At 40.7% G+C, this 16,388-nt stretch overlaps 1 protein-coding gene across 1 annotated transcript; it reads left to right on the top strand.

Annotated features, from left to right (window-relative positions):
* Positions 1-463: 463 nt before the first annotated feature.
* LOC121989885 (MADS-box transcription factor 2-like) lies at positions 464-16,092 on the top strand. Its single transcript, XM_042544186.1, has 4 exons — positions 464-486; positions 15,447-15,512; positions 15,748-15,809; positions 15,911-16,092. The coding sequence occupies exons 2-4, from the start codon at positions 15,462-15,464 to the stop codon at positions 16,071-16,073; spliced, it is 276 nt and encodes a 91-aa protein (XP_042400120.1). The 5' UTR covers positions 464-486; positions 15,447-15,461; the 3' UTR covers positions 16,074-16,092.
* The last annotated feature ends 296 nt before the right edge of the window (positions 16,093-16,388 follow it).

Raw genomic sequence — 16,388 nt, 5'->3', positions numbered from 1 at the left:
CCTCATCTCCCTCTTTACTTCCTAGATAGATTGACGCCTCTTCCTCTTTCGATCAGGACAACCACACCAAATGAAGATGACTCTAGTTTCGTCCAGGATCAATGGAATCCGATTGAAGAGCGGAATCGAGAAATCGAGCGAAGTCTTCGTTTCCTGTGGTCGGCGTTGGATTCGAGACAGCGTGTTCGGTACTCTCCTCTCTCAGTTTTCTTGTGTTTTCTCCACCTCTTTTGTCCCAGTTTTGCTGCGTGGAGAGGATGGAGAGACTGAATCTTGACTAATGAGTCTCGGTAGGCGTGTTCGAGGTTTTCTTATTCTTTCTAATATCCATCTGTCTTCTTTTTTTATTGTTTCTTTCTTCGGTGGTGGAGTTGATTTTGGTTTGAGCAATCTTGAGGGGAACTTGGTTAGGAGCTCTGCGAATGATCTCTTCGTTTTTTTTTCTGACCCAGACGTACGGCTACGGGGACAATGATCGAGGTTTAGGTCTGAGTTCGGTGGTTTTTTGGTTTGTTTTGTGTTTATCTTCCTGCTTCGTATTTTTTTTGAATGATCCCATAAATGTTGGATCCAAAATTTCTTCCTTTCCTCTTCTTTTTTGGTGCTTTATCTGAGAACCCGATTCCTTTGGGCTCCCAAGATGAAGCTCTCTTTCCCCCCTTTTTGTAATAATTAAAATAAAACTAATTACGCTAATACAGTAATTTATAATTACACCAATAAATGAACGAGCATGCAATAAACTTTAATAACAGTAAGAGTTAAGAAATTGTGTATCTCCGGTCGAAGCGTCGGATGTGCCGACTGTCTTTAGAGAATTGATTGCCGCCCACGGTGCAGAGGCTCTCCGGCAAAATCCTCCCAAGATCCGACAACCGCTCGCGTCGCTCGTAGGTGCACTCCAAAACGAGCGCCGCACTTGGACTCAACCTCAGATCGCGAACCAAGCCTCAGAACTCAGAACAAGGCAGAACAAGGGGAGAGAAGAAGAAGCTGAAGGCAAGAAATCCTTTGCTTCGGTGTGTTTTTCAGAAGGAACGGAGGAAGTGTATTTATACACTTCGAAACAGCGCACACACCAAAGTGTACGTCGCTTTGCTCCTTCACGCGAACAGAACCGCGTCTCTTCGTCCACGCGGACAGAAACAGTGCGTCGCGCTGTTTTGATTCCTCACGCGGCGCGGAAAAGGACCGAACCGGAATAGATAAATCAGGCAACAAAACCGAATGGAGTGAACCAAACTGGACTGGCAAAAACAGACCGGGCCGCCCGTAAGCGCGAGGCCCACGAGCTGGGGATTTGCACCCCCCCTGCGCGCGATAATCGCGTACGTGACGCCCGATTTATGGATTTCCGGCTCGAACCCCCCAAATCCATTCGATTTGTGTTGGTGAGGGAAGCATCCGACGATCGAACTCGTGTTTTGATAACGGCAAAGAATTCAAAGTTAAGATGTTTTGTAATCTAACAAGTCTACTTGAGAATGTCAGGAAAGTCCTAGCTGCGGTTAGGCAAAAGGGAAAACCCTAGGGGGTGGTAACCCTAGGTCATAGGGGGTGGTAACTCTATGCGGAAAGTCTTGGCAGGTAGATAGCTTCAGGCAAAAGTCCTAGGGGGTGGTAACCCTAGGTGGAAAGTCCTGGTGTCGCGAACCAGGTGAAAGTCTGGACTAGCCGGGAAGCGGATGTCCAGTAGAAAGTCCGGAAGCATCGAGTGCTGAGCAAAAGTCCAGCCGATCTGGAGGATCGCACTGGCAACAGGTAAATATCTTGAGTGGAGTAGGTGAGGACGCGTTCCCCGTAGAGGGAACAGTAGGCGTCGGGTCGACCTAGGGTTTCCGGTAGGAAACCCGAAGTCAGGCTCGGATAGTCCGGAGACTATCAATATCACTTCTATTATGCGTTATGTGCTAACTTTGTGCTGCAGGGTATATTTGGGATTAATGTATCTTGCGGGGACCAAAGTGCAAAGGTTAACCTCGGATGAGCAGTCTGGAGGCGCCTCGGGTGGCCTCGGGTGCAAAGGATGAGCTGGCTGCGAAGCTTCAATGGAGGCGCCTTGAAGGGGGTTTAAGGCGCCTTGAGCAGGGTTGGAGGCGCCTTAAGCAGATGAAGTTCGACCAGATCAAGTTTGATCCGTGCGGAAGAATCGGCAGCATGGAGGCGCCTTGAACAGCCTTCAAGGCGCCTTGAACACCCTTTATAAGGGGGTTTCGACCAGCACTTCATAACATCAAGTCTTAAGTGATTCAAGTGCTACGTGCTGCTCCAAACGATGTTCCGAAGTGCTGCTACTTGTGCCCGACGACCAGGAGCTCCGAATCTTCATTTCTTTGTCGTTGGTATAATTATTTACTGTCGTTTATTGTACTTCAACTTGTAATCTTTTATCGAGCTTATAGTTGTTGCCCACCGGAAGCGATCAAGGATCGCGGGCCTTCGAGTAGGAGTCGCCTTAGGCTCCGAACGAAGTAAACGACCGTGTCTCTGTGTTTGTGTTTATTTACATTTTCCGCTGCGTATTTTACTCCGATAGTTTTACGAATCGAACGAAATAGCCACGAGCGCTATTCACCCCCTCTAGCGCGTCTCGATCCAACAATTGGTATCAGAGCGGGGTCGTCTTGAATCAGTGCAACCACTATTCGAGACAATTTTTTTTGTGGTTTTGTTCGGAGTCGATTAGAATTTAGCCTCATAGCTATATTCTAATTTCTTTTCACGAATCGATTTTCTGCTCAAAGTTGGTCAATACCACTTGAGCCTGTTATTCTTTTTTCTCTTCCCACACTACTAATCCAAGACTCAGTCTTGGAATAGATCTTGTTGTTTTTGTTCTTTTAGATCTGAATGGCCCAACAAGAAGGATATAGCACCGTTCGTCCCCAACTATTTTCCGAAGAAGACTTCGGATATTGGAAGGGGCGAATGGAGATATATCTGAAGATCCAGTTCGACACCTGGATGATCGTCAAAACAGGACTGGAACTGCCAACTGGTACCGACGGTAAGCCCACATCCTGTGAAAATTGGGAGCCAGCATTTATCAAAAAGGTGGAAGCCGACGCAAAAGCCACCTGCACCATCCAATGCGGTCTTACCAAAGAAGAGCTCAACAGAGTCGGTCCATTCTCCTCCGCAAAGGAACTATGGGAGAAACTGATCGAACTTCACGAAGGCACCTCGGAAACCAAGGTAAGTAAGCGTGATTTGTTACTAAATAAACTGTACAATTTGAAAATGCAGGAAGGCGAGACGGCAAGCTCTTTGCACGCCCGAATTCAAGATATCCTGAATTCTCTACATGGAATCGGGCAGAAGGTAGAAAACAGAGACATAATAAGGTATGCCCTTAACTCATTCCCTAGGAGTACACTATGGGCATCAATGGTAGATGCCTATAAAGTCTCTAAGGATTTGTCCTCCTTAAAATTAGATGAATTATTTAGTGAGTTTGAACTCCATGAACAAACTAATGCACAGCCATCCGAGAAAGGGATTGCTTTGGTTGCAGGAACGAGTCGAACACGGGAATCAAGAGGACGGCGAAAAGTTGAATCGGAATCAGAAGACGAACCCGATTCAGAAGATGAACTGGCCAGCGAATTTGTGAATCTTGTAAAGAAACTCTACAAGAAGAAGAAGGGCTTCAACAAGAAAGATCTGAAGAAGGCAGTTCAATCCAAGGAGGCTCAACAGAACTCAAAGACAAAGTTCGAAGTCACTTGCTACGGGTGCAACCAAAAGGGGCATATAAAAGCCAACTGCCCAAATCAAAAGGAAGCCAAGAAGCAAAGAAGAAGGAAAGTCCTAAAGGCAACCTGGGACGAATCCTCTTCAGAGGACGAAGACGACGAACTCGACCAAACGAGTCTACTCGCATTGATGGCCCGGGGCCAGATCAGCGAATCCGAGAGCGAGTCAGAAGCCGACTCCGAGCAAAGCCACGGATTCGCATCGGTTTCCGAAGGGCCAGACTCCGCTGTAAGTATTCCTAGGCTTAATAATTTAGTCAATTATTTACTTCGCAAATTAGCCAAGTCAAATTTGAAAATTAAGTCACTTTTAAAAGAAATAACCATTCTTAAAGGAGTAACTAACTCAAAATCTTTAACTGAAGATTCAACTCAAGTACAACAACTTGAGAAAGAAAATTCAAATCTGAAAAATCAGTTAAATGATTTAAAAATTACTTTAGAAAAGTTCTCTCTGGGATCCAAGAATTTGGATCTAATTCTTGGAACACAAAGAGCCGTCTACAATAGAACTGGACTAGGATATAAAAGTAAAAAGAAATATAAATCCTATTTATCCTTAATAAACAAACAAAGTAGTAAATCAGTCCAAGCATGGGTCCCCAAGTCCAAATTGATCAATCAAATTGGACTTGGCCAATACTGGGTTCCGAAGGATCAAATATACTACCTCGACAGACCATATCGAGGCTGTGATCCAGGGAAAGCTAAAATGAAAACAATCAAAATTCAAAATTCGAAATTAAATTAAAAATCGAAAATTAAAAATCAAATTCAAAATTCAAAATTCGAAATTAAATTGAAAATCTAAAATTAAAAATCAAATTTAAAATTCAAAATTAAATTAAAAATCTAAAATTAAAAAATCAGATTTAAAATTAAAATTCAAAATTCAACAAGTTGAAATTATGAAAAGTAGATGGAGGATCCAAACTAGCTGGCACCTCCAACTGAACTACCCGACAGGGTAACTGAACCTAATTTACCCGGAATGGGTAAAATAAGAATAGATTACCCGGCAGGGCAATTAAGATTAGATTAAAAACGGGATAAGTTTAACTTGAACCACAGTATTGGTGAAGTTTTTGGATGATAGTACGTTAGGGAAGCTTGGGCATCGCATGACTAGGAAGATATGACTTTGGCCAAGTGGAACTGACCGAAGCTACCCTTAAATGGATCCTAACTAGTTAGACCAAGGTTTCGTACTAAGTTCAGTGGGTAGGACTATTTGGGAAACCTCGAAGGCATGGTTACTTTAATGAGTTCCTTGTGACTCACGATAGCCCAGAAGTTTATCCAAAGAATGTTTACTTGTTGAACCCAAAGCTAAACCTGAATCTAACACAAAGTTAAACCAGACCCTTGAATTCAACAATAAATCATCTCACATCAATTATAGGATTCCCTGATTGACAACTTAGATCGGGTGAGATGACTAAGAAATAAATTTATTTAAAAATCTTTTCAAAATTAATTTCAAAATTACTTTAAAAATCTTTTTCAAAATTAATTTCAAAATTACTTTAAAAATCTTTTTCAAAATTAATTTCAAAATTACTTTAAAAATCTTTTCAAAATTAACTTCAAAATTACTTTAAAAACTTTTCAAAATTAATTTCAAAATTACTTTAAAAATCTTTTCAAAATTAATTTCAAAATTATTTAAAAATCTTTTCAAATTACTTTAAAAACTTTTCAAAATTAATTTCAAAATTACTTTAAAATATTTTTCAAAATTAATTTCAAAATTACTTTAAAAATCTTTTCAAAATTATTTTCAAAATTACTTTAAAAATCTTTTCAAAATTAATTTCCAAAATTATTTTCAAAATTACTTTAAAAATCTTTTCAAAATTAATTTCAAAATTATTTAAAAATCTTTTCAAAATTAATTTCAAAATTACTTTAAAAATCCTTTTCAAAATTAATTTTAAAATTATTTAAAATTAATTTCAAAATTACTTAAAAAACCTTTTCAAAATTAATTTCAAAATTACTTTAAAAACTTTTGAAAATTAATTTCAAAATTACTTTAAAATCTTTTTCAAAATTAATTTCAAAATTACTTTAAAAATCTTTTCAAAATTAATTTCAAAATTATTTAAAAATCTTTTCAAAATTAATTTCAAAATCATTTAAAAAAAAAAAAAAAAAAAAGGGATACGTAGCATCCGAAGGCGCCTCCATCTAAGAGGAGGTGCCCTCAAGCAGCGGCGGGAAATTTCCCGCCGCTCACTTAAGGCGCCTTAAGAAGCCCTTAAGGCGCCTCCAAATGCGCCCTAAAGGGATCTGGAGGCGCCTTAAAATCTCTCTTTTGTCACGAACAGAAGCATTGTTGCTTCTGTTCGTGTCTCGCCGCAAGCCACCGATCTCTTCGGTTTCTTCCCAACCAAGGCGCCTTCTACCTATTTCCTTCCCTTTAATCAAAGCTATGCCTCCTAGGTACAATCTAAACCCTTCTTTAAGTGCTTAAATCCTATTTTTTGCTAGTTTTGCAATTTTTCTTGCATAATAGGAAGCGTCGTATTGTGGATACCACACCAGCAAGGGCCCCTTCCACGGATCCGAGATTCCCCTCGGAACAGCATAGGATAGATTTCTCTAGGTTTACCTTTGAGTCCATCAAACCTAGATATATTGGTAGGGAGTTTTTGTCACAAAATTGTCAACCCACTATCCAAATGATAAACCATTATCATTTAGATAAATTGGTTGATTGCACCACGACTGTCAATCAAGACCTATGTGCCCAGTTCTATCACAACCTTGAAAAGGTTGATGATAGAACTTATACCACCAGGGTAGGAGGTACTGACATTCAGTTCACTCCATCACTACTTCGCACCAGCCTAGAGATTAGGGAGTCTGAGTGTACATTTTTATGTTATCCGAGTAGGCCCCTACCTTTTGGTGCCCCCTATTCCCACGTTACATTAGATGACATTTACATGCATTTCTATGGTGAGGAGAGACCCTTAGGCCTGACTGAGTTCAGATCCACTCTTCTTCAAGTTCAGGATTATGCTATGTACAGAGTCCTGACAGCTTGTATTCTACCCTTATCAACTCGGGATGTCTCGACGATGCGACCGTCCCACTCGTTCTTCTTGTACGCACTCACCCAGCACCTGAATATAGACATAGCCCTCCATATGTTTCATAATATTATCCTTGCATCTAACACAGTCACATCTGGAGTAATTCATATGTCTTATTGTCATATCCTGACCCAGATATTCTCCAGCTCTAGGATAGACATTACTAGAGGAGTTCTCATCCCACTTACCCTCTATGATGAGGTCGGTCAGCGTAGCCTTAGATTAGCAGGGGCAGAGATCACTGCCGAGGGGATTCTGGCCTGGAAGGGCCGACCACCACCAGCTGCTGCCCCTGGTGCTCCAGAGGCCGAGGGCGCACCTGATGCAGATGAGGAGTGGCCAGATTTTCTGGCAGAGGACTTCTTCGCAGATCCTTCCACCTCTGTCGGACCTTCCTCTTCAGCTGGGCCGTCATCTTCAGCACCACTCTCTGTCGAGGATAGACTCACTCGACTTGAGATCCAGTCCACACAGACGCATCGTTTTCTTCGGACTATGCGATCTAAGATAGCTGTTGGATTCGCATCTCTTCGAGGCGAGCTTCGGCGTCAAGGACAGCCTCAGCCACCACCTGAGCAGCACCTAGCCGATCCTCCAGCCGACGATCCACCTGCTTGATTTTATCTATCCACCTGCCTTGACATATTATTGACATCTGGGATCTTTCTCTTACTCAGCTTTTGATGTATATCTTAGATGTTTTAAACTGATTAGACATGTTATTACTCAGTTTTATGTGTTATGAGCATAGGTTTGATTGTTTTTTTTAAATCTAGGAAAAATAGTTTTCAAAACTCCAATTTTGTTAGATTGTTAAAACTTTCTGGAATTAACCTAGCCTTTCCCCCTAGATATCATGTTCCCCTAGAATTAAGCCAGAGCATCTCACAAAACACCTAGGTTTACCTTGATTGTGATTGAAAAATATAGAATGGCGTGAGATGCATAGGGTATAGCCTGGACTCAAGAATGCTTATATCTGTGCATCAATATGAGTCTGGGCGTTAAATATGCAATAAACATTAATCAAGTTAAAGTTCTCCAGCTCTAGTCAAGTCTATCTGGACCTAAATAACTTAACTTGACTAACCTAGTAAAAGCTATTGTCCTATAGACAATCAGCAAGTAACTAAAGGTTAGACAGTTGGCAAAAGATACTCGATTTCTTTTTTCAAGAATGTTTTGTTCTCTATGGCTCTGATACCTAAATATATAAACATGACTTGTGCTTGGACTTAAGGACCAACTGAACTTAAATGAATAATGTTGTCCTAAAAACTTAAATTCCAATTGACCTTAACTTCCAAACTTTGTTGAATATTGCTAACTTTAATCATGTACAACTCTTTATGCATTGCCCATTTTTTGAGTTATGGCAAAGGGGGAGAGTAGCAAAAATGTAAACATAAAATTCAAGTTAAAAATTAAGGGGGAGCAAAAGTTAAGGGGGAGCCAAAGTTAAGGGGGAGTATATAGGGCAAAATTTACTTTAGTTACCTTATTCATCTATACTTAGCAAATTTTGCATGTGTTTAAAATGACTATCTATTCGCTTGTTTACTTAACTTCGAATTTGGGTTGCCATAATCAAAAAGGGGGAGATTGTTGGTGCGGGAAGCATCCGACGATCGAACTCGTGTTTTGATAACGGCAAAGAATTCAAAGTTAAGATATTTTGTAATCTAACAAGTCTACTTGAGAATGTCAGGAAAATCCTAGCTGCGGTTAGGCAAAAGGGAAAACCCTAGGGGGTGGTAACCCTAGGTCATAGGGGGTGGTAACCCTATGCGGAAAGTCATGGCAGGTAGATAGCTTCAGGCAAAAGTCCTAGGGGGTGGTAACCCTAGGTGGAAAGTCTTGGTGTCGCGAACCAGGTGAAAGTCTGGACTAGCCGGGAAGCGGATGTCCAGCAGAAAGTCCGGAAGCATCGAGTGCTGAGCAAAAGTCCAGCCGATCTGAAGGATCGCACTGGCAACAGGTAAATCTCCTGAGTGGAGTAGGTGAGGACGCGTTCCCCGTAGAGGGAACAGTAGGCGTCGGGTCGACCTAGGGTTTCCGGTAGGAAACCCGAAGTCAGGCTCGGATAGTCCGGAGACTATCAATATCACTTCTATTATGCGTTATGTGCTAACTTTGTGCTGCAGGGTATATTTGGGATTAATGTATCTTGCAGGGACCAAAGTGCAAAGGTTAACCTCGGATGAACAGTGTCCGAGGCGCCTCCATGGAGCTTGGAGGCGCCTCGGGTGCAAAATGTGAATGGGAGTATAAGGCACCTTGGAAGGCGCCTTAAGCAGGGTTTGAGGCGCCTTAAGCAGATGAAGTTCGACCAGATCAAGTTTGATCCGTGCGGAAGAATCGGTAGCATGGAGGCGCCTTGAACAGCCTTCAAGGCGCCTTGAACACCCTTTATAAGGGGGTTTCGACCAGCACTTCATAACATCAAGTCTTAAGTGATTCAAGTGCTACGTGCTGCTCCAAACGACGTTCCGAAGTGCTGCTACTTGTGCCCGACGACCAGGAGCTCCGAATCTTCATTTCTTTGTCGTTGGTATAATTATTTACTGTCGTTTATTGTACTTCAACTTGTAATCTTTTATCGAGCTTATAGTTGTTGCCCACCGGAAGCGATCAAGAATCGCGGGCCTTCGAGTAGGAGTCGCCTTAGGCTCCGAACGAAGTAAACGACCGTGTCTCTGTGTTTGTGTTTATTTACATTTTCCGTTGCGTATTTTACTCCTATAGTTTTACGAATCGAACGAAATAGCCACGAGCGCTATTCACCCCCCCTCTAGCGCTGTCTCGATCCAACAATTTGAGCTTGGCCCGCGCATGCGTGTAGGCCCCCTTATCATTGCTAAGCAAGGATGGAAGGGTTCCATATATAAGGCCTTCCAAAGTTCTTAGCTTGGCAATGTGGGACTAAAAACTAAAGGGAAGGGAATAGTTTGAATTACAATTCAACAATTCCCCACTAATTCAAATTATTTTAGAAGAAAAGAAAGATGAGTTCTGAGGCTTGGTTGCAATGAGCTTTCAGTGAAAATACCTTCCGGTTTGAATTTTCACCTAAGTACACCAATCTTATTCACATAGGTTTGAAGAGAACTGAGTCTTGATCTTAAACCTTTTATATGTGAAGATCAATTGGTAACAACTCATCACTGGCGACGGTTGAATCCTTCTGGGTTGGTGCATTACGGCCATGCCATCGAATCTTGTTTCATAAGTGCTAAGGAGAGTTGCCTAGACCCCCCACACTGTGGCCTCACAGTTACACTTACATAGGTGAGTTCTCCAAGGATGTACTGCAAGCATCCTGTCATTAAGACCTTGAACTCATTAAGAGCTCCTAAGCTCATCCTTACTAGCAGTCAAGCATCTATCCAGGGAAGAGACTATGAGATTACATCTCAATCAATTTGATGCTTACGTTTCACCCTTATAGCTTGTTTGTACCACATTGAACCTACTTTTTAGGATCTCCAATCAGATAGGTTGGGTTGCCGCTATAGATGAAACCAGGACAGGACTCAGTCCCATTCCCTTACTGGATCTCTTGATTTTCTCAGAATCAAGTCCTTTAGTGAGTGGGTCAGCAATATTGTCTTTTGAACTTACAAAGTCCAATGACACCACTCCAAGAGACACTAGCTCACGAATAGATTTTAATCTTATTCGTACATGTCTCTTCTGTTTTTGGTTATACTTGGAGCTTCTAATCTGAACTATTGTTGTTTGATTATCACAGTGTACTGAAATTGAAGGTATTGGCTTCATCATCAAGGGAATTTCAGAAATAAGACCCTTAAGCCAATCAGCTTCAGTTACTGTGGTATCCAAAGCACACAATTCTGCCTCAGATGTAGACCGGGTTATAATCGTCTGTTTAACAGACCTCCAAGAAACTGCACCGCCTCCAAGTGTAAAGACATAACCAGTAACACCTTTACACTCAATAGTGTCAGCTATCCAACTGGCATCACTATATCCCTCCAGGACTGCAGGGAATCTCCCATACCACAAGCCCAAGGATATAGTGCCTTTCAGATATCTGAGTACTCTATCTAATGCATCCCAATGCGTTCTGTCCAGACAGCTGGTAAACCTACTCAATTTCGATATAGCAAAAGAAATATCAGGTCTAGAACAATTTGCTAAATGCATTAGACTACCTATTATTTGTGAGTATCTTAATTGAGACACTGCCACACCACTCTTATTCTTGTGGAGAGTTTTTGAAGGATCATAGGGTGTGACTACAGATTTAACTTGGCTATAGCCATATTTCTCTAATACTCTCTCAATATAGAGTGATTGAGAAATTGCTATTCCATCAGTTGAACGAGTCAACTTCAGCCCTAAAATCATATCAGCACAACCCATATCCTTCATATCAAACTTACCACTTAAGAGGGCCTTAGTCTCATTAATAATAGAAATGTTAGAACCAAACAGTAGAATATCATCTACATACAAACATAAGATAATACAATTATCACCTTTCATTTTAGCATACACACATTTATCAGAGTCATTCATTTCAAAGTCAAATGATAACATAGCTCTATCAAATTTTTCGTGCCACTGCTTTGGGGCTTGCTTCAAACCATAAAGAGATTTGACTAACCTACAGACTTTGTTCTCATTTCCAGAAACTACATATCCCTCTGGTTGATCCATATATATCTCTTCTTCAAGATCTCCATTAAGGAATGTCGTTTTGACATCCATTTGATGGACCTCAAGATGATATATGGATGCCAATGCTATTAACACTCGGATTGTAGTAATTCTGGTAACAGGAGAATAAGTGTCAAAATAGTCAATCCCTTCTTTCTGTTTGAATCCCTTAGCAACTAGGCGGGCTTTGAATTTATCTACTGACCCATCAGGTTTTAGTTTTCTTTTAAACACCCATTTACATCCTATAGTGTTACACCCAGGAGGTAAATCTACCAACTCCCAAGTGGCATTAGAGATAATAGAGTCCATTTCACTTTTAATGGCCTCTTTCCAGTGCTTAGCTTCAGGAGAAGCCATAGCATCTCTATATGTCACAGGGTCACCTTCTATATTATAGGTGATAAAGTCCTGGCCTAAATCCGTAGACACACGTTGCCTCTTGCTCCTTTTCGGTTCTGTATACTCACTAGATTCATCTAGTCTAGAGTGACTTGAGGAAGGTGTACCCACTACGGATAATGGGACCTCTACGGAAGAAGGCTCATTTCTAGTAGAAATACTAGATTGAGGTGTTCTCATCTTCATAGGAAATATATCCTCAAAAAATGTAGCATCGCGAAGTTCTACAATAGTATTTGCATCTATTCCAGGAATTTCTGATTTAATAATCAGGAACCTATATGCAATACTATTTTGAGCATAACCCAAGAAGATACCATCTACGGTCTTTGGACCAAGTTTTTTTCTTCTGTGTTCAGGTACTAGTACCTTTGCCAGACACCCCCACACTTTAAGGTATTTCAAACTTGTCCTTCGACCTTTCCAAAGCTCATATGGGGTTTTATCCCTTGACTTCATTGGGACTCTATTTAGCACATGACATGCAGTGTATAGAGCTTCCCCCCACATAAAGTTGGGTAACCCAGAACTGCCTAACATGGAATTAATCATATCTTCAAGGGTTCGATTTTTTCGTTCTGTTATACCATTGGATTGAGGACTATATGGAGCAGTTACCTCATGGATTATACCTGTATCTTGACAAAATTTTTGAAACAGGTTCGAGGTAAATTCTCCACCCCTATCAGACATTAACCTCTTAATAGTTTTATCGGTTTGATTCTCAGCTTCAGATTTAAAAATCATAAATTTATCTAAAGCTTTATCCTTGGTTTTTAGCAAATAAACATAACAATAACGAGAGTGGTCATCAATGAAGGTAATGAAATACCTTTTATGGTCTCTCGTTATTGTACCGTTAAACTCACAACAGTCAGTATGAATCAATTCTAAAATATCAGAATTTCTATTAACTGATTTGAAGGGTTTACGGGGTTGTTTATATTGCACACAAATTTCATATTTTTTCTTATCATTTATAGCATGCTTAGGGATCATGTCAAGATTCATCATCCTTTTTACGGTATTAAAATTGACATGTCCTAATATATCATGCCACAGATCATAAGACTCAATGTTATATGAACAACCAATATCAGAAGATTTATTTAAAGTAGCATTTTCTACATTGTGTTTAAATAAACCTTCATTAAGGTAACCTTTTCCAATAAAGGTTCTTAAATGTAATATTACAACTTTATTACATTTAAAGTTCAACTCATAACCAGCACGGACTAACTTTGATCCGCTAATCAAATTCCGACGGACCGCTAGAACGTGATGCACCTCATGCAGTGACAGGACTTTTCCAGAGGTGAACCTCAGGTCAACTTGTCCTATCCCAAACACCCTGGCTGCAGAATGGTTCCCCATGGTCACGGAAGTGCCTTCAATTACCTGATAAGTAAGGAAGGCTGAGCGATCAGCACAACAGTGTACATTAGCACCTGTATTAACTAACCATTCATTGGGTTGATAGATCAAGTTTAGTTCAGGTTTGAAGGTAACAAACCTATCGCTGGTGTCGTCACTAGCAGTCACGACATTTACTTGTGCCTTGGACGTATTGCTTTGGTTTTTCTCCTTGTCCTTTCGCTTAGGGCAGAATTTGGCATAATGTCCAACCTGTCCACATGCCCAGCAATGCTTAGGTTTGGTTCCAGTTTTCTTTGAACCTTTGGGTTGGGTTTCATCTTGTTTTTCATTTTCTGATTTTTGAATTTCTTCTTGTCAGATGAGACTACTACATTCGCCTTTGGAATAAAATCCATAGGCATTCTTGTATCATCATTTTTATGTTGCTTCCGATGTTCTTCTTCGATATTTAAGGCAATCATCAAATCTTCGAGAGAGATTTTACCTCTCCGATGTTTAAGAGTCATGCCAAAATCTTCCCAACTCGGAGGCAATTTTTCGATGATTGACAAGACCTGAAATTTTTCAGGTAATGACATATCTCCTTCAGCAAGACCATGAATTTGGACTTGGAATTCATGTGTCTGCTCTATCACAGATTTGCCTTCAACCATTTTGATGTTTAGGAATTTTGCCACAGTGTATTTTTCTAAACCAGAATCTTCAGAATTGTATTTTTTATCCAAAGATTTCCACAGCTCTTTAGCTGAAGCGGTTGAACAGTACACATCAAATAGTGCATCTGAGAGGGCAGATAGGATTCTCCCATGGCAGAGATAATCCCTTTGCTTAAACCTCTCTAAGGTAGCACTACGGGCAAGTTCCTCTTCATTGGGTGAAGGAGGGTCTGTTTCTATAACGGAGAATAGCCCTAGCGTAGTAAGCCAAAATTTCATTCGTTGTTGCCAACGTCTGAAGTTTTGCCCGAAAAATCTTTCGGGTCGGGCGCTAGCCTCATCAGACCCCGTTACCCTATCGTTCATCATGTTTATTGATGCTACAATCAATTCTCTAAAATTGTAATAATTGCAATAGAACTAATTACGCTAATACAGTAATTTATAATTGCACCAATAAATGAACGAGCATGCAATAAACTTTAATAACAGTAAGGGTTAAGAAATTGTGTATCTCTGGTCGAAGCGTCGGATGTGCCGACTGTCTTTAAAGAATTGATTGCCGCCCACGGTGCAGAGGCTCTCCGGCAAAATCCTCCCAAGATCCGACAACCGCTCGCGTCGCTCGTAGGTGCACTCCAAAACGAGCGCCGCACTTGGACTCAACCTCAGATCGCGAACCAAGCCTCAGAACTCTGAACAAGGCAGAACAAGGGGAGAGAAGAAGAAGCTGAAGGCAAGAAATGCTTTGCTTCGGTGTGTTTTTCAGAAGGAACGGAGGAAGTGTATTTATACACTTCGAAACAGCGCACGCACCAAAGTGTACGTCGCTTTGCTCCTTCACGCGAACAGAACCGCGTCTCTTCGTTCACGCGGATAGAAACAGTGCGTCGCGCTGTTTTGATTCCTCACGCGGCGCGAAAAAGGACCGAACCGGAATAGATAAATCAGGCAACAAAACCGAATGGAGTGAACCAAACCGGACTGGCAAAACAAACCGGGCCGCCCGTAAGCGCGAGGCCCACGAGTTGGGGATTTGCACCCCCCCTGTACGTGACGCCCGGTTTATGAATTTCAGACTCGAACCCCCCAAATCCATTCGATTTGGGCTTGGCCCGCGCATGCGTGTAGACCCCCTTATCATTGCTAAGCAAGGATGGAAGGGTTCCATATATAAGGCCTTCCAAATTTTTTAGCTTGGCAATGTGGAACTAAAAACTAATGAGAAGGGAATAGTTTGAATTACAATTCAACACTTTTTCCCTTCTTGCTTTTAATATCCCCAACTCTCTTGTTGCTTATCTTTGCTTCTTTGTCTTCACCTCCGTTCTCCCTTTCCCTTCCTTCTTGGTCTTATTTCCTAATTTTAGATTTCTCAAATATTACACGTTTTAAATTTAATTTGCTCACTTAATGCGAACTCTGCGAATAATAATCTCAGATAAAAACATTTTCCCTTGGCGCAAAAGTAGGAAAAAAAAAGTAGCATGAGGTACCAGACGAACTCCGGCGAAAAGCTCTGGGATGCCAAGCATGAGGTATCGTTGCTAAATTAAAAATGCTCTTTTCTCTCTCTCTCTTCCTTTGTTTTAGATGACTCTAGTTTCGCCCATGAATCTAAATGGTGAATAAGAAAATTTATGATATCTTGTGCAAAATCATGGAGATTCTATTTTTTTTTATTCCATTCATCTCATTTTTAAATCAATTATTCTCTCTACACCAAATGAATCATTTTCAATTTTCTGTGAAGCAAATTGCTGTCTTTTGCAGAGTCTGAGCGTTGAAATTGAGCGAGTTAAGAAAGAAAACGACAACATGCATATTGAACTAAGGTTTGGTGTGCTAATATATTGTTTGATTCATATGTTCATATGTATCACTCATCTGGTGAAATTTGTGCTCTCTTATGATGGCTTTGTTCTGTGCGAATTAGGCATCTTAAGGGTGAGGATCTCAACTCCCTTTACCCAAAGGAATTGATTCCTATTAAGGAGGCACTCCAGATTGGGCTCACCAGCGTAAGGGAAAAGCAAGTGAGAAATTTGTTTAATGGTATTTGCTTGTCATTTCAATTGAGATTACCTTTGTGCTGTTGAATTGATTCTCATTTCTTGCCAATTCTAGATGGAAATCTGGAAGATGCACAAGAAGAATGTTGGCATACATATTCCCTCGAGTTTTAATTTGTTGAATGTTTTTTCTCTCTTAATTTTGTTTATGCTCTTAATGGTTTTCATCTCTCGAATAGGAAAAATTTCTAGAGGAGGAGAACAAACAACTGACTTATATGCTGGTAATCTTCTTGTCAGTTGATGTTTCATAGCTTATTATACCTGTTTCATTATTCACAATTTTATTACTGATGGGTAACATTTTATCCAAGTCCAAATGTAACTTGGCAAAGTTATAAT

Source organism: Zingiber officinale, chromosome 6B, assembly GCF_018446385.1.
Source record: "Zingiber officinale cultivar Zhangliang chromosome 6B, Zo_v1.1, whole genome shotgun sequence".
NCBI classification, from domain to species: domain Eukaryota; kingdom Viridiplantae; phylum Streptophyta; class Magnoliopsida; order Zingiberales; family Zingiberaceae; genus Zingiber; species Zingiber officinale.
The sequence above is the reverse complement of the archived record's forward strand: the minus strand, read 5'-3'. Positions and strand labels throughout refer to the sequence as shown.

Excerpts from the sequence above, each read along its gene's own strand:
- LOC121989885 (XM_042544186.1), top strand. The coding sequence starts at position 15,462 with ATGAGGTACCAGACGAACTCCGGCGAAAAGCTCTGGGATGCCAAGCAT. Across the intron at positions 15,513-15,747 it reads TCTGGGATGCCAAGCATGAG|AGTCTGAGCGTTGAAATTGA; the intron begins GTATCGTTGCTA and ends TGTCTTTTGCAG. Across the intron at positions 15,810-15,910 it reads AACATGCATATTGAACTAAG|GCATCTTAAGGGTGAGGATC; the intron begins GTTTGGTGTGCT and ends TGTGCGAATTAG.